The sequence below is a fragment of the Chlorocebus sabaeus genome, chromosome 13 (genome assembly GCF_047675955.1).
Source record: "Chlorocebus sabaeus isolate Y175 chromosome 13, mChlSab1.0.hap1, whole genome shotgun sequence".
Taxonomy (NCBI): domain Eukaryota; kingdom Metazoa; phylum Chordata; class Mammalia; order Primates; family Cercopithecidae; genus Chlorocebus; species Chlorocebus sabaeus.
In genome coordinates this window covers 99,837,742-99,861,629 of record NC_132916.1, presented here as the reverse complement: position 1 = coordinate 99,861,629, position 23,888 = coordinate 99,837,742, and the positions used below count along the sequence as shown (strand labels likewise).

The 23,888-nt window shown below is 41.8% G+C and overlaps 2 protein-coding genes across 8 annotated transcripts in view; one reads left to right on the top strand and one right to left on the bottom strand.

The window, feature by feature from the left end:
* Positions 1 to 296: 296 nt before the first annotated feature.
* Positions 297 to 23,888, top strand: part of MYO6 (myosin VI) — a 161,801-nt gene continuing 138,209 nt past the window's right edge. For 5 of the 7 annotated variants that reach the window (XM_008006407.3, XM_008006406.3, XM_073022646.1 and 2 more), the window contains exon 1: positions 297 to 504. The gene's annotated coding sequence lies outside the window, so the exon portion shown is untranslated. The other 2 variants (XM_073022644.1, XM_073022643.1) reach the window with 2 other exon arrangements.
* Positions 20,268 to 20,957, bottom strand: LOC103239946 (signal recognition particle 14 kDa protein). Its single transcript, XM_008006409.3, has one exon. The coding sequence runs from the start codon at positions 20,906 to 20,908 to the stop codon at positions 20,390 to 20,392; it is 519 nt and encodes a 172-aa protein (XP_008004600.3). The 5' UTR covers positions 20,909 to 20,957; the 3' UTR covers positions 20,268 to 20,389.

Genomic DNA, 23,888 nt, shown 5'->3' with positions numbered 1-23,888 from the left:
CCTGCTTTGTCGCGTCTGGAAACAACCACCGCGGCCAAGGAGGCCGTGTCGCCGTGGGAAGAACAACAACTCCAGGCTCGTCCCGCGGCAGCCGCTCCCCGCGCCGCAGGGCACCTACCCCCGTCCTGGAGGCTCTGCGCCGCGGGCGGGGCCACCCTGGGGGTCGTGCGCCCTCTGCCGGAGCGCGCCCCCTCCCCCTCCCAGAGCGCGCCCCCGCCCAGCCTGCCGCGGCCCCGGCGCTCCCGCCCCCTCGGGCGCTCCGTAGCCGTGACGTGCACGCCGCAGTGCCGGGGACTCGGCGGGGCGCCGGCCGGCGGGCGGAGACCGACTCGGGATCTGTCCGAGCAGGAAGCCAGCCGCAGCCAGGCTGCTGTCGGCGCCCCGTCCTGGTGCCCGTCCGCGTCGTCGCCCTCTTCACTGGCCCTCATCGCTTCTCACCGCGCCCTCCAGCTTCACCCGCACAGGTAGCCCTGCCGCCGCGCACCTGCCTTTGCGCCCGCACCGGTGAGTGTCCGGGAGCCCCCGCTGCGGTGCGTCGGCGCCGGGGTCTCGCGGTCCCCGGCCCGGCCTTGCTCCCGGGCCTCCTGTAGCAGCGCCGGAGCCGACGCTTCTGTTCACTGCCCGAGGACGCGGGTGGAAGAAGCAGGTGATGGGTGGGCCCTGGGCAGCGGTGGGGCCGAGGTGGTTCTCGTTTCCACCGAGAGACGATTTCCTTTCATGGGTTCTCATCACCAGGGTCCCTTTGTGTTGCTTCCCTGGCTCCCAGGTAGAAGCAGAGAACTCAGGTGCCTAACTCGGACTCGGACACTCCGTGAGAGTTTTATTTTCTCTTTTGTAAACACGCTTAAAATTCAGCGCAGGGAGAGCGCACTTTGTTCTGAGATGTGAAGATCAAATGATACCATTAATAGTCTAATCATGTAGGAGACCAGATTGAGACTTTCTAAAGCCTTATTCTTAGTCTCTAGGTGGTCCAGTACCTTGAGTGTGTCAATTTACGGATATGCTACCGAACAAGAACTTTTTTGTTAATTTCCAAAAACTCCCGAAAACGATTAAAATGCGCAAACTCTGGGATTTTAAGTGGAACATAATTTGATGGGGTTATTACTAGAACATCCATGTTTAAAAGTATTTCCGCGCAGTTTAAAAAATTCATTACATCTTTTTTTTTTTTTTTTTTTTTTTTTTGAGACGGAGCCTCACTCTGTCGCCCAGGCTGGAGTGCAGTGGCCGGATCTCTGCTCACGGCAAGCTCCACCTCACGGGTTCAAGCCGTTCTCTGCCACGGCCTCCCGAGTAACTGGGATTACAAGCGCCCACCACCACGCCCGGCTAATTTTTTTTTGTATTTTTAGTAGAGACGAGGTTTCACCATCTTGGCCAGGCAGGTCTTGAAATCCTGACCTCATGATCCACCCGCCTCGGCCTCCCAAAGTGCTGGGATTACAGGCGTGAGCCACTGCGCCTGGCCAAAAATTCATTCCATCTTATCTGGCATAAAGTGATGTGGTGGAGGGATGCTTAAATTCTGATTTACAAGTATTAGTGAGAAATGAGGAGCACTGCCCTAACTTAATAGACTGTATGGGCTAAACAAGACTCTTTTTTTTTTTTTTTTTTTTAAATGCTCTGGTGGTATAGAGGCAGTCTAAATAAAGTCAGAATTTGAGAGTTTTAAAAATTAACTTTTTTTTTTGAGGCAGAGTCTCGCTCTGTCGGCTCACTGCAACCTCCACCTCCCGAGTTCAAGCGATTGTCCTGCCTCAGCCTCCCAAGTGGCTGGGACTGCAGGCTCACGCCACTGCTCAGCTAATTCTTGTATTTTTAGTAGGGACGGGGTTTCGCCATGTTGGCCAGACTGGTCTCGAACTCCTGACCTCAGGTGATCCACTCGCCTCGGCCTCCCAAAGTGCTGGGATTACAGGTGTGAACCCCCGCACCTGGACTAAAAATTAACACGCTTAAGGTTTAGCTGAAACTTATCTTCACACCATAAAACGTGAATCTTGAACTTGGACTGGTAGTGGTCATGGTACAAAGGTTGGCGGCAAAACAGCATTTCTGTACAAATTAACTGAATTTCCTAGATGTCTTGAGTTGTGGTTTTCAAACTGGAGAATGTTTAGTGAAAAAATTACCTTTGTGCCTTTTGCCCTTAATTGTAGAAACCGCCGCAGATGTTACAAAGTGGGCTGTAGCCAGAGCTTGAAACCATGCCGCCGTTCAAAATAGCTCACCGACTTTTATATATACAGCTCATTTTGAGTATTTTACGTTACTCAGGAATTGCATCCACATTGGTAAACAGAAGTCATTTTAGTCTTATGTACATTTACCCACTACTTTTGTATTTTGTGTGTGTGACATACTGTTTATCATTCTCTCATCTTTGTAAGTTACAATTTTGTTTTCAGAAACCATTGTAAATGTCAGTAACAGAAGTATGAATGACATTTAAGGAAAGATCATGATTAAAAACTGTATAATATATAAAACTGTGTATGGTATACATGTATATTCTCGGTTAGTGCCCAGAAACATGAGCAAGAAAAATGTAATGAACAATTACAATATTTAACGTAAATTAATGCAATTAAATATTGTATTAAAAACAAAAGATCGTAAATCATAACCAGTAGAGATTATCTGAAATGGATTTTTTCCCTGTTTATGTTTACATGGTCAAGTTTTAAAATAACAGTGGCCAGGAAATCTGAGAGAGGCTGAAGGGCTCTGTTCTCATCCTGTTGTGACTTTGCCTGGAGTCTGTGGTGTATCATGTAGCCCATTGTTTAGACAACCGGGCTGTATCTGGGTTCCAAAATGTAGCTTTCTTTAGAAAATTTTAAAGACTTTGACCATGTGAGGCTTGAATAGATACAAACATCCAAACATTTGAAAAAAACTAACCCATTTTAACTTTCTGTTGATAGTTGAAGCTCCATTTTTGACATGTAAAATGTCAGTTTTAAGAAGAGTTTACTAACCTCTGTGTAGTTTTCATTTTTATATATTAAAATATCTTATCTAAAAATAAAACATTTAAAAGTGTTATAACTTAAATACATCTCAGAGTTTATTTATTCATTTTTTTTTCCCTCTCAGTTGGAGTCTTGCCCTGTCACCCAGGCTGTGCAGTGGCACGATTTCGGGTCTCTGTAACCTCAGTCTCCTGGGTTCAACTGATTCTCCTGCCTCAGCCTCCTGAGTAGCTGAGGTTACAGGTGCCCATCACGACACCTGGCCAATTTTTGTATTATTAGTAGAGATGGGGTTTCACCATGTTGGCCAGGTTGGTCTCAAAACTCCTGAACTCAAGTGATTTTCCTGCCTTGGCCCCCCAAAGTGCTGGGATTGCAGTCTCATAGAGTTTAGTTATGATCCCCATAATGAGATATTTCATGGTAATTTGTGAACCAGCCCTTTACTACTATCAGATTGTTGCACATTTATTAGGCATCTACCATAATTGGACAGATGACAGATTGAGGGGCTTGATCTACAAAATAATTTTCTAGGCTAATGGTCTTGTCCTTACACAGATGAGGAAGTCTAGGCTCAAAGAATTAAATGCTTGCTCCAGAAGGGCAAAGTCTGGATTCACACCTGAGTCATTTGGCCACGAAGCCCGTGTTTTTTCCACCAGAACAGTTTGCCTTGGTTTCAGTTCACTTGGTGGACTGTTTAAACCGGCAAAACTGGTATTATGTCAAAGAATGTAATTCAAGGTTTGACAAAAGCATCCAGGAGTAGATGTGATAGGCCATGAATGTAGTTCTGGAACTAATTTAGAATCCTCTTTTTGTGTCTTCATTCTCAAGTTGACAGCCTTGAACAGTGATGCTGCTGCCTTTTCATTTTTCGTCTAGTTCTAGAACATTACATGTATTGTGCACGTTTAGCTTTGATAGGTTTATAAGAACTAGAATTAGATTGTAATGTTCCTGGTTAGGATAGAACTGTAAAATTTTCCCCTAATGAAAAAGATAGATTATTGCCCATAAATGCAGTAGCTATCCTTTAAATATTATGTAATTAATTCTCTAATCTTAAGAGGGGGACTTGTTTTTAGATTATGATTAAATTGTCACTTAGAAACTATTAGGACAAATCTTTTCCATGGTCTGTGGAATATCCCTTGAGCTGCAATAGACATAAATGACAAAAATGAGCATGTAAAGTCCATTTTTTTTTAGCAAACTAGGAATCATGCATTTCAGCAGTAGGATGTAGTTGGGTAAATGAGCAGAAGCAAGGTAGGAAGGCTGAGTTGGGTGGCTACCATTACGGGTTTTTTTCATTATTTGCCTTGAACTATTAGGAATTTTTCATCTCAAGGATATTCATATTCAAGTATAAATACGAAACCACCACCTGATATAAATTAGTAACATTACTAATATATATTGGTAATAGATGATCTGTGACATCCACATCAAGAACTAGAGTTAAATAAGCTTAAGTTCTCTTTTGGAGGCATTATATATATATGTGTGTGTATATATAATCTGTATATTTATTAGGCATCTACTGTAATTGGACAGATCACAGATTGAGGGGCTTGATCTACAAAATAATTTTCTGGGCTAATGGTCTTGTCCTAAAAGACCAAAAAGATGGATGAATGTCTTTTTCAACAAATATTTACTGAGGGCCCACTGTGTTTTAGATATGTCAAGTGTGAAATGATTCCTCCCTGTCCTGGCATATCTTTGGATTCAGGAAATGTGTGTGTGTGTGTGTGTGTGTGTGTGTGTGTGTGTGTGTGTGTGTGTATATTTTTTTTTTGGAGACAGGGTCTCATTCTGTCATCCAAGTTGGAGTGCAGTGGCATGATCTTGGCTTACTGCAGCCTCCATCTCCCAGGCTCAAGTGACACTCCCACCTCAGTCCCCCGAGTAGCCGGGACCACAGGTATATGTCACCATACCTGGCTAACTTTTTTGTATTTCTGGTAGAGAGGGGATTTGCCATGTTGCCCAGGCTGGTCTTAAACTCCTCAGCTCAGATGATGTGCTGTCTCGGACTCCCAGAGTACTGGGATTGCAGGCATGAGCTACCATGCCTTGCTGGCATTATATAATGTTCAAAGGAACCAGGATCTTTTGCGTTTAAAATGGTTCTGATTTATTTGACAAATTTGAGTGGACTGGAATCTGTAAATATTTTGCAGTGTCTTTCTAGTTACTGTTTTCAAAAATTAGCTTATTTTTCTTATTGATTAATGTACGAATGACATGTGGTTTGAGAAATGACCATAAGTCCACCAAAAGTTTTCTCTGTGAGTACTGAAGCATAGAAAGTGAAACCTAAAGAAGAAATCTGGCATCTTTAGAAATCTTGCTGGTGCCAAAGAGAGAGGAAATAATATTTTATACAGAAGGCATGCCTCAAGTGAAACCAAAACACCGAAGCACATTCCTTCAGTGTATGTTCACATGGGGTAAATATCAAGCTGAGTAATGTGCACAAAGGAAACTCCTACAAAAACACAGTCATCTTTTGAGTATGTTAGGTCATTTGTTATTTTATTTGAAAATAACCTGGCTGGGGCACGGTGGCTCACACCTGTAATCCCAGCATTTTGAGAGGGCAAGGTGGGCAGATCACCTGAGGTCAGGAGTTGAGAGCAGCCTGGGCAACATGGTGAAACCCCATCTCTACTAAAAATACAAAAATTAGCTGGGTATGGTGGTGGGTGCCTGTAATCTCAGCTACACGGGAGGCTAAGGCGCAAGAATCACTTGAACCTGGCAGGTGGAAGTTGCAGTGTGCTGAGATTGTGCCACTGCAATTCAGCCTGGGCGATTCAGTGAGACTCCGTCTCAAAAAAAAAAAAAAAAAAAAAAAAAAAAGAAAGTAAGCCGCTGACTAACCTTTACAAAGTAATATATTTTGTGTGGCAGAATTTTTTGATTTCAAATATATGTGGATGAACATCTTTTTCAACAGATATTTACTGAGGGCCCACTGTGTTTTAGATATGTCAAGTGTGAACTGATTCCTCCCTGTCCTGGCATATCTTTGGATTCAGGAAATGGGAAGAGTTGCAGAGATAGGAAAAAATAAATAGAAATCATCCATTTAAGATCCAAAGACATACATGTCAAAAGCTATTAACTTATATTCATATGGCATTTTATTGCTTTAATATAATTGTATATGCATTTGGTCCTTAAAACAACTCAATGAAGTAGATTTAGTAAATTTATTCCTTTTCTATAGGTGAGGAAATGGAAACTCAAAAAATTAAAAATACTGACTGCTTGTGGTGGCTCACGCTGGTAATCCCAGCACTTTGGGAGGCTGAGGTGGGAGGATCACTTTAAGCCCAGGAGTTTGAGAACAGCCTGGAGGTGAAACCCTTTCACAAAAAAATATTGTACAAAAATTAGCTGGGTGTGGTGGTGCACGCCTATAGTCCTAGCTATGTAGGAGGCTGAGGTGGGAGGGTCTCCTGAGCCTGATAGGTCAAGGCTGTAGTGAGCCGTGATTGCACCACTGCACTCCAGTCTAGGTGACAGAGCAAGATCCTGTCTCTAAATAAATAAATACATTACTTAAAATTAAGTAACTTGTTCAAGGTCAGTGTGGCTACTTAGAAGCATCATTGAGAATGGAACCTTTCTCTGTGTAGTCCCAAAGTAGTAAGTCCTCCCCTTACCCCTGTTGCTTATGTATTTAACCTCACCTTATGGCTTCAAGTCAGGTGGTTCAGGAAGTTCTGAAAACTTAGGGTCACTAAAATGGTGATTGTCAAATTGTTACAGGTTTTTTTTTTTTTTTTAATGGAAGATGGAAGATGAGCATGATGCATCATGATGGAACTACTTTAACATTTTTAATAGATTACTAGACTGAAATTGGTAATTAGCTGTTCTACTTGGAGAAGTTTTAAAGAAAACCAACAATTAGTTAAAACGAAGGAGAAAAATGTTCTGGGGGAGTTTTGAAAATAACTTTTGTTACTTTGTGCATTGGTAGTGATCTGATAGTTACAACTGTCTTTGTAAAGACTCACTAAAGAACTGTGTGTGTGTCTGTGTTGGTTCCTTTATGTCTTCATTTATATAAAACATACTTGAGTGTCTACCACGGACCAGGCACTATTCTAAGTGCTAGGGGTACAGTGATTAAATTAAGACCAAGCCCCTGTACTGACATTTTATTGTTGTTTTGAGTTAAGTTAATTATAGACTCTTCATACTAGGATGTAATCAACGGGGCTGACCCTAAAGTTGGGAAATAGACAGTTGTCAGAGTGGTGCAATTTGAGGGCTACTGCATGACTTATTTGCTCTGGAATATTCTACTCCTAACCCGTCTGTCAAAGACTCCCAGACTATTGGGTTATGGCACTGTTACCAACCTGCTTTGATAAATGTAAGTATGTTTCATCATTTGTCACACTTTCAGCAAAGAAAAGTGAGATAACATAAGTGGGAACTAGAGTTGGACACGGTGATGCATGCCTGTAGTCCCAGCTACTCAGGAGGCTAAGGCGGGAGGAATGCTTGAGCCCAAGTGTTCCAGGCCAGCCTAGGCAACGTAGCCAGATTCTGTCTCAAAAAAACCAACAACATGCAAGCAAAAAATAAATGGGAGTAGGATTGATATGTTGGTGTTGTAAGAGAAGAGGTTAGCAAAGTATAATTTTAATAGCAGCTATTGTTTTTTCTTTTTTTGAGACAGACTTGCTCTGTCACCCAGGCTGAAGTGCAGTGGTGCGATCTTGGCTCACTGCAACCTCCGCCTCCTGGGTTCAAGAGATTCTCCTGCCTCAGCCTCCCAAGTAGCTGGGATTACAGGTGCTTGTGACCATCCCCGGCTAATTTTTGTATTTTTAGTAGAGATGGGGTTTCACCATGTTGGCCAGGCTGGTCTCGAACTTGAGGTGATCTGCCCATCTTAGCCTCCCAAACTGCTGGGATTACAGGCGTGAGCCACCGTCCCTGGCCGATAGCAGCTATTGTTTATTGAGCTTTTACTATCGTGTCAGATACTATGCCAAGTGAGTACTTTTGTATACATTAGCTCAATCACTGTCACCTCAGTGGTGTTGGTGTTATGACCTTCATTTTACAGATTAGAAAACGGAGGGGCAGAGCTGTTAAATTTCCTCAGGCTTATTTGGTGGTGCTGGAATTTGGGTCTCTGTTAGGTCTAAGCATGTAGTAGATACTAATGTGGAAGGGTACTTACGTGTGTGTGTGTATATATGTATACACACATACACACACATATAGAGACAGACTTCTGATGTTCTATTAGGATGTGTGACACATCACGAAGGTGGGAGTGATAGGTGTGGGGAGTCAGGATAGCTTGTTGGGTGAGCGGTGGGAATTGGGCTTGGGAGGAGATGGGAGAGTATTGCTTGCCTGACTACTTGGTTGTCAGGCTTAATCCTCTCTCTGACAGCCCTGGGGCTCCAGAGTTGCATTTAAGCACAATGCTTTCTTGTCCAGCTCCTGGGTAAGAGGATAGGCAGACCTGAGGCAATCCTGTCACTTATTAACTTGGTCAAATTATTTTATTTATCTGGGCTTCAGTTTTCTCATCTATAAAATGGAAGTAACAATATTACCTACCTGGTGTGGTTCTTGTGAGGATTGAATTAGATAATAATACATGTAAAACACAGATCACACTGGCTAGCACATATTGTACGTTCATTATTATTGTTACTGTTTTTTTTTTTTTTGCCATATTTAATGTGGAATTTTCAAACAAAAGCAAGAAAAGCAATATATTAGTGATTTGGTTGGAATCTTGAAGTTGGCTTTTTTTTTTTTTTTGGAGATGGAATCTCGTTCTGTTGCCCAGGCTGGAGTGCAGTGGCACGATCTTGGCTCACCACACCCTCCGCCTCCTGGGTTCAAATAATTCTCCTGCCTCAGCCTCCCGAGTAGCTGGGACTACAGGCGCATGCTACCATGCCCAGCCAATTTTTATGTTTTTAGTAGACACGGGGTTTTACTATGTTTGCAAGCTTCCCTTTTGATTTATGTGCAAATTGGAATTAGAGAACTACTGGCTTAAACTTTTTCTGTATCTTGTGGTTAGGAAGGGCTTCAACAAGAATAACGACAATTTGTTTGGGTTAACCGGGCAGTGTGTGGTAGAGGGAAGTGAAATACGTTACCAGAATCTCTTCATTGACTTTTTTTTTGAGACGGAGTCTTGCTCAGTCGCCTAGGCTGGAGTGCGGTGGTGCAATCTCGGCTCACTGCAAGCTCCGACTCCCGGGTTCACGCCATTCTCTTGCCTCAGCCTCCTGAGTATCTGGGACTACAGGCGCCCGCCACCTCGCCCGGCTAATTTTTTTTGTATTTTTAGTAGAGATGGGGTTTCACCATGTTAGCCAGGATGGTCTCGATCTCCTAACCTTGTGGTTCGCCTGTCTCGGCCTCCCAAAGTGCTGGGATTACAGGTGTGAGCCACCACGCCCAGCCCATTGACTTTTTTTTTTTAAGCTTATTTGGGGCTTATAGCATTTATATGGAGAAGACAACGCAGTGTTAAATCTCACACCTAAATTAAATTGTAATGACTGTTTCAGCTTTTTTTTTTTTTTTTTTTTTTTTGAGATGGAATCTTGCTCTGTCGCCCAGACTGAAGTGCAGTGGCATGATCTTGGCTGTCTGCAAGCTCCGCTTCCTGGGTTCACGCTATTCTCCTGCCCCAGCCTCCAGAGTAGCTGGGACTACAGGCGCCTGCCACCATGCCCAGCTAATTTTTCTTATTTTTAATAGAGACGGGGTTTCACTGTGTTAGCCAGGATGATCTCGATCTCCTGATCTCATGATCTGCCTGCCTCAGCCTGCCAAAGTGTTGGGATTACAGGTGTGAGCCACTGGCCTGAGCTTTTTAACTAGCTTCATTTGGAGGTGATTAGTTAATATTAGTTAAAAATTGTTAATTTTTAACAATTATACATATAGTAGAAATGTATAAATACATGTTTGTATAGATCTTTTTTTAAATTTTTTTTTTGAGACGGAGTCTCAGCCTGTTGCCCAGGCTGGAGTGCAGTGGCATGATCTCAGCTCACTGCAGTCTCCCCCTCCCAGGTTCAAGTGATTCTTCTGCCTCAGCCTCCTGAGTAGCTGGAATTACAGGCATGTGCCACCATGCCCTGCTAATTTTTGTAGTTTTAATGGAGACGGGGGTTTCACCATGTTGGCCAGGCTGGTCTCGATCTCCTGACCTCAGCTGATCCACCCGCCTCACTCTCCCAAAGTGCTGGGATTACAGGAGTGAGCCACAGTGCCTGGCCGTTTCTATAGATCTTAAAAACTGTTAAAAACTTAGATTTCTTTAGATAGTATACTGTTGAATAATCAGACTTGGTATTGTTAGTCTTATCAGGCAAAGTCCCAAAAGGAAAGAGATTTTACCCCGATGGTCCACATGAAAAGGCTATTTGCAGAGGTTAGAGAACAGACAAGTGTGGTAAAGTGCTCAGGGATTAGAAACAGTAAGAAACTCTTAGTTCTCCAGAAATTACCAGAGCAGAAAGCCGGCATTGTGGAGGAGGGCTAGAGGGAGCTGCGGTTTTGAAGCAGGAGGGGCATGAAGGGAGGTTCCCTGATCTCTCCTCCCTCTTCCTCCGAGTCGCCACCAGTGACTTACTTTACTAGAACCCAGATGGGCAGCCCAAATGATTTTTTTTTTTTTTTAAGGCTCATTCTTCCAGTGCAAGAGCAGAGAAGGAATTGAGGATGTAAGGGAGCAAATGGAGATTAACTAGGACATTATTTAGAACCTTTCGGGATTTGTAGCATTTCCTTGGTACATTTAAAAAAACTTGTAGCATTGTGATACATCTGCAAAATGCTTGGGACTAACTGTTTTATACATGCTTTGAGAAATAGTTTAATCACTTTCTCATATAACCGAACAATTATTTTAGGAACTTTTGATGATGCATATAACCCAACAAGAAACATAATCTAGATCTGTTAACACAAAGCACTTTTGTTAATATATTATTGTACTTTACTGAGGTTTTCTGAAATTTTCTTCACTAGGCAGTCTGGGTTTAATGGAATACATGTTTCATTCATTAAAAATCTTCAGTGACTAAATTAAAAATATTTTGGCAATAAGTCTTTTGCTTTTCTGGAATTTATACTTCATATTCACCTGGATTTTTCTGACAACAAGAACACTAGAACATAGTGTTGACATGGTAATAGTTAATAGAAACAAGACTATTGGGAAATAGTTGTTCATCCTTCTGAAGTCCTTTTGAGGACACATTAAATTTCTGTATAAATCTGTTGCAATTTGCTGTTATCATGCAGTAGCTGATATTTTGCTAATGCCAATTTTACCTAGTTAATCTTAGTTCTGGTGAAAAGTTTGTGCTCTTTATTTTGGGTAGATTCCTTAGGGGTTACTAAAGAAAATGATTTCTCTTCTTAAAGAGATGGTGTGAACGATTCTAGGGATATAAGTAATACTCCCCCCAAAACAATTAGATTATGACTTATATTTTCTTTCTTCTCTTGAGGATTCCAGTTAAAAAGAAGTACAAGATCTTACTCAGATTAAGAAGCAGCTAGAGAGGGCCTTGTTCATGACCTCCAGAAAAGGAAGAGCCATATTGTGTAGGGTTGAGCAAATTAATAAACATCTGGCTGTGAGAATTTGGCATGCAAATCAAGTGTATTTCTGTATATAAATGTTGTAACTGAGTTAAACAAACAAACAAATATGTTTCCCAGCTTGTCTTTTTAAAAGCGTATGGTGAAAATGAGAAACCGGTTTGGAATCAACTGAATAACACCTGTACAGCTGTGGTTGGAAACCAACCATTTAGATATTTTCTCTGTAAGTGGGCCTTTTTTTTTTTTTTTTTTTTTTTTTAAAGGAGTGATTTCAGACTTTTGTGGGATCTTCTAAAAACATATTGTTTATTTGGATTTGACATTGATGGAATTAGTATCCCGCAGGAGATATTTGAGGCTCTTAGTTTTTCCATGTTGTATTCTTTGAATTTCCTTGATTTGAGGATTGAGTTATTCCAGAGAGAACTTTTCTCTTCTTCCTTGTTATTTTTTTTCTAAAATTAGATGAACCAGCTGTGTTTTGGTTTGTGGGCATGATTTGCTGTCTGTTATCCTTTTGGTCTTAGTATCTGGGGGAAGAACAAAGAACCTGTGTGTGTTTTGAAGAGGAATGTATTAGTTTCTCTGCTCTTGTTCATCATGGTTGATCTTTAAGATGAGAAGAACGAAGAAAATACTTTATGTATTTATTATTCTTGTGCTTGATATTTCAAACAAAACCGTGGCTTGTATTGGCCACTGAGATGATGGAGAAAACAGATGAATGTAAAGTGAAAAACTAGTTGTCATGTATTCAAATAGCTAATTGAAGAGGTTTATGTTAAAGAAAGATTTTCTTTCATGTATGGGAGGAGGGAAAAGAAGGATGGAAATTGAATGAGTTTGACCATATGACCAGCTGTCACGACAGATATTTTAGCAACCAGAAAGTACTTATTTCAATCAGAATTTAATGTTATATTTTATGGGGATGCATTCTACTAATAAGCCTTTTTTTTTTTTTTTTGAAGGAAAGTGAGGATAAGTTAGGAATTTATAAACCAGTTTGGTGATTTAGTAAGTCATTAGTAAAAATGGAGATAGCCTGGTGGCTGCATACAGTGATGCTAGTATGTTAGAAAATGGGCTGTTAAAACACACACACACACACATGCATGCACACATACACACACACACACATTTTTTCCCCCCTTTTTGCCAGATGTGCAACTGTATACAGAGAGCTATTATTTATTAAAGATGTGTTTCTGGAACTGGCCCAGAATATCATGGACTTTGGTCCTGTTTTCTAGGTTTCTGCTGTTTAGTATATGACACTGATATAGATTAGTATTTTCAGAACATGAGGACAACAGAGTAGGTCAGCATGATTGAACAGTGAAAGGTTTATGTCAGATGGGTTGGGGTGGCAGTATATTGTAATGATGGACTGAATGAGTGATCTAAAATCATCCTAGCACAGTATAATTATAATAGTTCTTTTCTTTTTGAGATGGAGTCTCGCTCTGTCTCCCAGGCTGGACTGCAGTGGTGCAATCTCAACTCACTGCAAGCTCCACCTCCCAGGTTCACGCCATTCTCCTGCCTCAGCCTCCTGAGTAGCTAGGACTACAGGCACCCGCCACCATGCCCGGCTAATTTTGTTTTTGTATTTTTAGTAGAGACGGGGGATGGTCTCGATATCCTGACCTCATGATCTGCCCACCTCGGCCTCCCAAAGTGCTGGGATTACAGGCGTGAGCCACCACGCCTGGCCATGATTATAACAGTTCTTGAGGGCCAATTATATGCCGTCTCTTTGAGTCTTTTGCAGTTATTTTCTCATTTAATTCTCACATTGACCCTATGAGGTGACTATTCTTATTATCCCATTTTATAGCTCAGAAAGCTGAGGTCTAAGTGATTTGAGAAGGTGATAGAAGTAGTAAGGAGTAGTGTCAAAAGATGCTTTCAGATGGTCTGGCTCCAGAGTCTCTGCTCCATTTAGAATTCTAAGCTCGCTTTTTTTGCGTGCTCTTTTAAACACTCAGAGCTTTGAAAATCCCTTAAGGGTTAATCTGTTCTGTTTTTATCTCCCTACACAAAGAATAGTAAAATGGTGACAATCGTGCATCTGTGGCCTACTTTCAAGTCCAGGGGAGACAGTTCTTCTGTGATACCCACTTTCCTCCTGAGCCAGACTCACCCTCTGATTTCTGCTCTACACAGGGCTCTCCAGCCTCCCCTGAGTGGATGAGAGAGGGGAGAACTCCTAGACCCAAATCTAAGCCATTGTTTACTGCTCTTGTCTTTTAAATCTCTTAACAACTACCTGTTTTAGTTATATACCTGTTATAATTACATACTTGATGTATGTGCTTTAAGCAAATGTATTCCTGTAAAGTTTTGTGTAAATTAAATAATGAATTGAATTGTAATTTAAATTTTTTTTTTTTTTTTTTTTTTGTAGAGATGGAGATCTTACTTTGTTGCCCAGGCTGGTCTTGAACTCCTGGCCTCAAGTGATCCTCCTGCCTTGGCCTTCCAAAATGCTGGGATTATAGGCATGAGCCACGGCATCTGACCTGTAATTTTTTTTTTTTTTTGAGATGGGGTTTTACTCTGTTGCCCAGGCTGGAGTGCAGTGGCGTGATCTCGGCTCACTGCAACTTCAACCCTCCAAGATCAAGCGATTCTCCTGCCTCAGCCTCCTGAGCAGCTGGGATTACAGGCACCTGCCACACCTGGCTAATTTTTGAATTTTTTTAGTAGAGACGGGATTTCACCATCTTGGCCAGGCTGGTCTTGAACTCCTAACCTCGTGATCCTCCCCTCTTGGCCTCCCAAAGTGCTGGGATTACAGGTGTGAGCCACCGTGCCCGGCATAATTTTTTCATTATTCTGGGAAAGCTTCGTATTTAAAGGATCCCAGTGATAATTTCTTTTGTAAAGAGAAGAATCTTTGTATAAAACAAATGATTGTTTTTCTTGATTATATTAATAAAAATAGATTTTTCACATATTACTTTTGCATAAACATAGTTCTAGCTAAATACATATTTGATATAAACATGCCAAAATGAAATTTGATCTTACATCGTGCTTCATATTACTAACAAAAAAGGATTGAATAATAGTTTTTTTCCTTGAATAAATGTCAGTTGTTGGATTTGCACTAAAATGTACTTTGGTAGGCTTATCTACAGTAAGAATAATATTCTTTTAGGCAGTAGGTTGAGGTTCAGTATGTAACACCATAGTATATTATTTTGTTTTAAAATTCATTAGGTAAATGCTAGAGTTCTACTTAAGTGCTATAATCAGTATTTTATGATTCTGAAATAAATTATCTGAAAATAAAAAATTTTAGAACAATAACTTAAAAATTTATAGTTGAAAGACAAACTACTCTTTGGAAAAACATTTTTGTGTAACCCTGGGTAAAATATTTGTTTCCTGTAGTTAATATAATGCTAATGAGGTCTTGATCCCAGACTCATTGTGATTTGTGCTCTGTCTGTAAATGCTCAACAGTGACTACTTTGTAACCTAATTAATAGATCCAGTGGCCTCATTTAGAGCATTATTCTTTTCCAGCCTCTTCAGCTATTTCTTTTTTTGTTTTTTAGAGATAGAGTCTCACTCTCATCCAGGCTGGACTGCATTTGCACTATTATAGATCATGGCAGCCTCGAACTCTTGGGCTCAAGTGATCCTCCACCTCAGCTTCCCAAAGTGCTGGGATTATGGATGTGGGCCACCATGGCTGGTCTCTAAACTCTTATTGTGTGATTCAAAATCCTTCGTGACCTAATCTTGGCCCACTTTTTCACCATAGCACTCATCACACTCTGCCATTCTCCTTCGCTCTAGCCCTGTTGGCCTCTTCCCCAAACACGTCTCCATTCTCCTTTCTCCTTAGTCTTGTTCAAACAAACCCTTTGTCTGGAGTGCACTTTTCTTTGGTCATTCTTACCCATCTTTCAGTACCTGCTTGAATTAAATCTTTGAAAGTAGCCACCACAAATTTACTGTTTGGGATTATACTGGTATTATAATGTACATCAAAAGTTATGTGATGTATGTGTATCTTCCTTCATTCTTGTCTACTCTAACTAGATTGTGAATTACTAGAGTGTATAAACTGCCTAGCAAGAGGCTTTGTAAGGTTTTGTTTGATCAGTGGATCTCAGATCTCAGGATTTTTTTACACATTTAAAAATTACTGAAGACCGCATAAAGATTTTGTTTATGTGGATTATATCTATTAATATTCACTGTATTAGAAATTTTAAAATGATTTGATCCAGGCCAGGCACTTTGAGAGACTGAGGCGGGCAGATCACTTGAGGCCATGAGTTCAAGACCAGCCTGGCCAACATAGTAAAACCCCATCTCTACTAAAAATACAAAAATTAGCAGATCTTTCAAAATTTAGATGATATTAAACAATTACATTCTTTTTTTTTTTTTTTTTTTGAGACGGAGTCTCGCCCTGTCGCCCAGGCTGGAGTGCAGTGGCGCGATCTCGGCTCACTGCAAGCTCCGCCTCCGGGTTCACACTATTCTCCTACCTCAGCTTCCCGAGTAGCTGGGACTACAGGGGCCCACCACCACGCCCAGCTGATTTTTTGTATTTTTGATAGAGACGGGGTTTCACCGTGTTAGCCAGGATGGTCTCGATCTCCTGACCTCGTGATCCGGCTACCTCGGCCTCCCAAAGTGCTGGGAGTACAGGCTTGAGCCACCATGCCTGGCCAAAAATTATATTCTTAGTATAAACTTCTTTAATTATTGGAAGGCTTTTATAGCCACTGGGGCAGATATAAGGTCTACTTTTGTGCTTTTCACTTGAAGGCTATAACTTTAAGTACAGTGACTACTGGTATGTTTTGGCGCCACTGCCTTGATAACTAGCTAAAGCTCTAGAAGTTTTACTCATCATTGCTTCTACATCTTTGGTGTAAATGTAACCACAGTGAAAAAGACAAATGTCTCAGTATTATTATGAAAATAGTTGTGACCTTTTTTACCCTCTGAAAGGGTCCGTTGGCCATACATAGAGAGAACTGCTGGTCTGAATAATTGTCCTCCTGAGTTGTGAATGTGTTCAAGTTTCATGAATACTAGATAGGTAGAAACCTAGAATGTTAGAATCGGACATTATCCTAGAGTTAATTTAATTCCAATTCCGTACAAGAACTTGAGGAAACTGGTTTAGAGGGCTTAAAAGACTTGAAGGTTTGGCCGGGTTCAAAAAAAAAAAAAAAAAAAAGATCAGATAGGTAACCACTGGCAGAACTGAAAGATAATTAATTCGTAAGTCTCTTAGTTTGGAGTTCATTTTTCCTGTCAGTTTTGTGCAGTTAAAAAATTTAAAGGTAATTTCACATATACAGCTATGACTTAAAATAATAAGCTTTTTTTAATTTTCCTTTTTTTTTTTTTTTTTGAGACAGGGTCTTGCTCTGTTGCCCAGGCTGCAGTGCAGTGGTGCAATCTCAGTTCACTGCAACCTCCACCTCCTGGGTTCAAGCGATTCTCGAGCCTCAGCTTCCCGAGTAGCTGGGACTACAGGCGCACACTACCACTCCTGGCTTATTTTTGTATTTTTAGTAGAGACGGGGTTTCACCATGTTGGCCAGGCTGGTCTTGAACTCCTGACCTCGGGTGATCTGCCTGCCTCAGCCTCCCAAAGTGGTGGGATTACAGGCATGAGCCACTGCATCTGGCCAAAAATAAACGTTTCTTTTTGTGCTATAATATAATAAAATTCTGTAGGGAAGATATTTCTGAACTCTTATGCAGTGCTCTAGAATCAAGTTTCATCTATTTATTTCACCTCTTAAAAAAAAATTACCAGAAGTGATGGCACGTGAATCTAGTCCCACCTACTCAGGAGGCTGAGGTGAGAGGATCGCTTGAACTCAGGAGTTTGAGGCTGTGGTGAACTATGATCATGCCACTGCACTGGGCGATACAGCAAGAACTTCAAAAAAAAAAAGAAAAGGCTAGGCTCAGTGATTTATGCCTGTAATGTAACACTTTTGGGAGGCTGAGGTGGGAGGATTGTTTGAGCTCACTAGTTTAAGACCAGTCTGGACAACACAGCAAAACCTCCTCTCTCCTAAGAATAAAAAAAAGTTAGCTGGGCGTGGTGGTGTTGCCTCTAGTTCCAGCTATTTTGGAGGCTGAAATGGGAGGATTGCTTGAGCCTGGGAGTTTGAGATGGCAGTGTGATATAATCGTACCACTGAACTTCAGCCTGGGTAACAGAGTGAGACCCTGTCTCAAAGAAAAAAGCAGGCTGGGCATGGTGGCTCACACCTGTAATCCCAGCACTTTTGGAGGCTGAGGCAGGCAGATCACTTGAGGCCAGGAGCTCGAGACTATCCTGGCCAACATGACGAAACCCCGTCTCTATGAAGAATACAAAAATTAGCTGGATGGGGTGGCGGGTGCCTGTAATCCCAGCTACTTGGGAGGCTGAGGCAGGAGAATCACCTGAACCCAGGAGGTGGAGGTTGCAGTGAGCAGAGATCACACCATTGCACTCCAGTGTGGGCAAAAGAGCTAGACTCTGTCTCAAAAAAAAGAAAAAAACTAGTAGACAGTATTACCTACACATATGTGTGTGTATATTTTATGTATATATAAATATAGATATATACATTAAAAAATTAATACAGTATTCTAACATAAAGGAAATTTATTAAACTATTAATTATAGTAATTACATTAAATATATTGTTTATTTCAGTTTGTGAAGGTGCACGCCCTCCTCTACTACAAGGCAGAATAAAGTAGTCAAATGCTACTAACATCTACATGTAGAATACTCATGAATGCAGCAGCTGTAAATTAGACTAATATGCAAGTGTTGTAATTGGTGACTCAAATATCTTTATTAGCATTGCTCTATAATGTGATTTTTCCAGCATGATGAACACCTTTTGGTCAAGTTCCAAATAGAGGACAGTCTTCTTTCAATTTATGTGTTATTGTATGTTTTTTAGTCAGTGAGTAAAGCAATGCAAAAATATTTTAAATATATGTGTACATATATTGGATTAGATTCTGGGCGTACCTATGTTTTCCTCTGAATTTGCTGTTCATTTTACCTTCTATACATCATTAGTGGCATCACAATAATTTGAAAATTTGAAATAAAAAGTTCTTGGCCTGCACCCACAGGGGCTGAATCAGTTTGTGGCATCCTCACAGACATTTGTGTTGGCTGCAGTATTTTTATTTTTTGTGTCATCTTCCTCAATTCATTCTTTTTTTTTTTTCTTTTTGAGGTGGAGTCTTGCTCTGTCGCCCAGGCTGGAATGCAGTGGCACAATCTTGGTGCACTGCCACCTCCGCCTCTCAGGTTCAAGCGATTCTCCTGCCTCAGCCACCTGAGTAAATGAGATTACAGGCGTGCACCACCACGCCCAGCTAAGATTTTGTGTTTTTAGTAGAGACGGGTTTTACCGTATTGACTAGGCTGGTCGCCAACTCCTGGCCTCAAGGGATCTGCCCACCTCAGCCTCCCAGAGTGTTGGGATTACGGCCGTGAGCCACTGTGCCTGGCCCTCAATGTATTCTTGAGTGTTGCATTCCTGTCTTTAAGTGAGACACTGAAGCTTTTACATTCTGAATAATAATACATATAAATAAATAATTAGAATGAATGTAAAATTAAAAAATGTTTCATTGAAAGTGATGTAAATTAGAAACTATAATAGTTATAAATAGTATATAGTTCATAAATACACATGATTTACAAATTCCTTTTTTTTTTTTTTTTTTGAGACAGAGTCTCACTGTTGCCCAGGCTGGAGTGTGGTGGCGTGATCTCAGCTCATTGCAGTCTCTGTCTTCAGGGCTTAAGCAATCCTCCCACCTCAGCCTCTGAGTAACTGAGACTACAGGTGCGCACCCCCACGCCCGGCTAATTTTTGTATTTTTGTAGTCGGGCTTTTGCCATGTTGCTCAGGCTGGTCTCTTAACTTCTGAGCTCAAGCCATCCACTTGCCTTGGCCTCCCAAAGTGCTGGGACTTCAGGTGTGAGCCATTGCCCCTGGCCACAAATTCTATTCTTAAACAATTAAATTGGTAGAAATTTCTTGGATTTAAATGAATGAATTTACTACAGAAATTATATTTTGCCTACCAAAACACTTTCACCATTTTTAAAAATAAGGAAAGAAGGTTTGTTGCCCAGGTTGGTCTTAACTCTGGGTATCAAGTGATTCTCCTGCCTCAGCCTCCTAAGTAGCTGGGATTACATGTTGGAAGAGCTGCCCAGTGTGTCCGCAATAATAAAAAAGAAACTGGAACATTTCACCAGTTTGCATTTGCCCTGGAACTATGGTGATCTTCTTTGGGTCCTTCCAGTTTTAGTATATGTGCTGCCAAAGTGAGCACCTCTCAGTGTTTTTATGGCTGTATGTGTTGCAGAATGCATAAATAACTTTTTTTACCTGTAGTTTTAGAATATTTGGATGTTAATAATCTGATCTATTTTGCACCTGAATTTAAATACGAGATTTTAAAAAAAATTTCACAAAAGAGTTTTCCCCCAAGTGTAAATAATTCGTTTTATTTTATTTTATTTTTTTTGATAAACAGACATGTTTAATGATAGCTTGTTCTTCACAGAGATGTCTACAGAGACTTAATCTATAATCCAGGAGAATTAGCCACATGCAAAATAAACTAGATTCTTAGCACAACTACCCTATAAACACTGCAACTGTTCTTTCCAAAAGGACCCTAATCTTATGTGAAAACACCTACTGTGGGGGAACCAGAAACCTAGCTATGTGGCCGAAAGGAGAAAATTACAATTCAGTGGTTAATTGGTGAAAGCAGGAAATTTGTGCCCTTTGCTGTGCTGCTGTTGCTGCTGTTGCTGCTGTTGCTGCTGTTGCTGTTGGTGTTGCTGCTGTTGCTGCTGTTGCTGCTGTTGCTGTTGTTGCTGTTGTTGCTGCTGCGGCAGGTGCTGCTGCTGCTGCTGCTGCTGCTGCCGCTGCTGCTGCTTTGGTCTTCTTAGTTTTGTTCTTTTTGTCTCTCTTCTTCAGCCCATCCATGTTAGCTCTCAGTAGGTTTGAATAAACCATCTGAAACTTATTCACTTCCTTGGAGCTCACCACAGTGCTGATCTTCTTTTTCCCATCGGTAGCTCTTAACAGACACTTGTTGTCTGCGGGCTCAAAGCCCTCCACAGTACCTTTCTTTGGAATGGGTTTGGTTCGACCGTCATACTTCTTCAAGGTGATATAGACGCTGCCCGACGTCCAGCACTTCTGGAAAAGTCTGGTCAGCTCCGTCAGGAACTGCTCGCTCTCCAACAACACCATCGTGGCGACGCTGGCTCGACTCCCTCCGCTGAAGCCCCTAGCGTTTTATTTTATTTTATGAGATGGAGTCTCGCTCTGTCACCCAGGCTGGAATGCAGTGGTGTGATCTCGGATCACTGCAACCTCCGCTTCCCGGGCTCATGTGATTCTCCTGCCTCAGCCTCCTGAGTAGCTGGGACTACCGGCGCCCGTCACTACAGCTGGCTAATTTTTTGTATTTTTAGTAGAGATGGGGTTTCACCATTTTGGCCAGGCTGGTCTCAAACTCCTGACCTCAAGTGATCCACCAGCCTCTGACTCCCAAAATGCTGGGATTACAGGTGTGAGCCACTGCGATAGTGAGTTTGGGAATAAGCAAAGGGTAGTAGCAAGTTATTGCTGTAAAATACATGAACTATATATGAACTATTTTGCCATAGAGAATTTGTTAGTCTGGTTTTGCGTTGCTCTAAAGGAATGTCTGAGACTGAGTAATTTATAAAGAAAAGAGGTCTAATTGGCTCAGTGTTCTGCAGGATGTACAAGCATGGTACCAGCATCTGCCTCTGGTGAGGGCCTCAGGAAGCTTGCAGCCATAGTGAAAGGCAAAGGGAGAGTGGTGGTTGTCACATGGTGAGAGCAGGAGCAAGAGAAAAGGAGGGAAGTGCCACACTCTTTTGAACAACTAGATTTCTTGTGAACTCAGAGGGAGCACTCACTCATTTGTGGCGGTGGCACCAAGCCATTCATGAGGGGTCTGCCTGCATGCCTGAAACACCTCCCATCAGGTCCCATCTCTAACATTGGAGGCCACATTTCAATATGAGATTTGGAGGGAACAAATACCCAAACCATATAATTCCACCAAATCTCATATTCTTTTCACATTGTAAAATACAGTCATCCCTTCCCAAAAGTCCCCCAAAGTCTTAACTCGTTCCAGCAAGACCAAAGTCCTAAGTCTCATCTGAGACTGATCTCCTTCCACCCATGAGCCTGTAAAGTCAAAACAAGTTATTTACTTCCAAGATACAGTGAGGGACAGGCATTGGGTAAACATTCCCATTCCAAAAGGGAGGAATTGGCTGAGAGAAAGGGGTTACAGGCCCCTGAAACCCAAGAGGGCAGTCATTAAATCTTAAAGCTTCAAAATAATCTCTTTCGACTCTGTATTCCACATCCAGGGCACACTGGTGCAAGTCGTGGGCTCCCAAGGTCTTGGGCAGCTCTGCTCCCTCTGCTGCTCTCAAGAATAGAGTTGAGTGGGCCGGGCGCGATGGCTCACGCCTGTAATCCCAGCACTTTGGGAGGCCAGGGTGGGTGAATCACAAGGTCAGGAGATCGCAACCATCCTGGCCAACACAGCGAAACCTCGTCTCTACTAAAAATACGAAAAATTAGCTGGGTGTGGTGGCACATGCCTATAGTCCCAGCTACTCGGGAGGTTGAGGCAGGAGAATCGCTTGAACCCAGGAGGCAGAGGTTGCAGTGAGCCGAGATCGTGCCATTGCACTCCGGCCTGGGCTACACAGTGAGACTCTGTCTCAAAAAAAAAAAAAAAAAAAAAAAAAAAAAAAAAAAAAAAAAGAATAGAGTTGAGTGTCTGTGGCTTTTGCAGGTTCAGGAATGCAAACTACTGGTGGCTCTACCATTCTCACTTCTGGAGGGCAGTGGCCCCCTTCTCACAGCTCCACTAGGCAGTACCCTGGTGGGGTCTCTGTGTGGGGGCTCTGACCCCACATTTCCCCTCCGCACTACCCTAGTAGATTTCTCTGTGAGTGCTTCTCTTGCTTCATCTTCTTGCGTCTGCTCTCACCATGTAACACCACCCAGTCTCCCTTTGCCTTGCACTATGATTGTAAGCTTCATGAGGCCCTTTCCAGAAGCAGATGCTGCAGCCCTGCTTATACAGCCTGCAGAACTGTGAAGCAGTTGAAACTTTTCTTTATAAATTATCCTGTGTCAGGTATTCCTTCATAGCAAGATTGTCATAAAGATACAAGGAGAGATTCCATAATGAAATACCTAGTTGAAAACAGCCAGAAATAATGTTCTCATGTTGTTTATTATATAAAGTATTTGTTGCTGTGTATGTGGTATTGAAACTTCTAAACTAACTCCCTTTAGGTTTGTTCATTTTGAGACAGAGTCTCACTCTGTTGCACAGGCTGGAGTGTAGTGGCATGATCTCGACTTATTGCAACCTCTGCCTCTTGGGTTGAAGCAATTCTGCCTCAGCCTCCCGAGTAGCTGGGATTACAGGCTTGCACCACCACGCCCGGCTAATTTTTGTATTTTTAGTAGACACGGGGCTTCGCCGTGTTAAATAATCTGGTCTTGAACTCCCGACCTCAGGTGATCTACCAGCTGTGGCCTCCCAAAGTGCTGGATTACAGGCGTGAGCCAATGCCCTTGGCCTCTTTTAGTTTTATAGGCATTTTCCAATGATCATTGTTTGTGTAATTGAAAGCTAGATGTCTTTTAACTGATTTATCTTTCCTGATTATTTGATGTCACATTGGCAATTTAGTTGAATCTTGATGGATAACAGTATAAAGAGTTTGGTGTTGTTGACAAGAGTAGTATTTATAGCTTACCCCAAGACACATGTATAAGCTATAAGATAGACACATGTATAAGCTATAAGATAGCAGTACCTTTTTTTTTTTTTTTTCCCCTGAGGTGGTCTCACTTTGTTACTTAGGCTGCAGTGCAGTGATGCAAACACAGTTCACTGCAGCCTCAACTTCCTGGGCTCAAGTGATCCTCCCGCCTCAGCCCCCAAGTAGCTGGGACTATAGGCTCGCGCCACCGTGCCTGGCTCATTGTATTTTTTGTAGATATCCAATTTCATCATGTTGTCCAGGCTTGTCTCAAACTCCTAAGCTCAAGTGATCTGCCTGCCTAGGCCTCCCCAAATGCTGGAACTACAGGCGCCAGCCACTGCATCCAGCCTAGAAATTTTCTAAATAAAAAGGATTGTTAAAAGGGCTTTTTTAGT

Coding starts and splice junctions, on each gene's coding strand:
- LOC103239946 (XM_008006409.3), bottom strand. CDS start 20,908: ATGGTGTTGTTGGAGAGCGAGCAGTTCCTGACGGAGCTGACCAGACTT.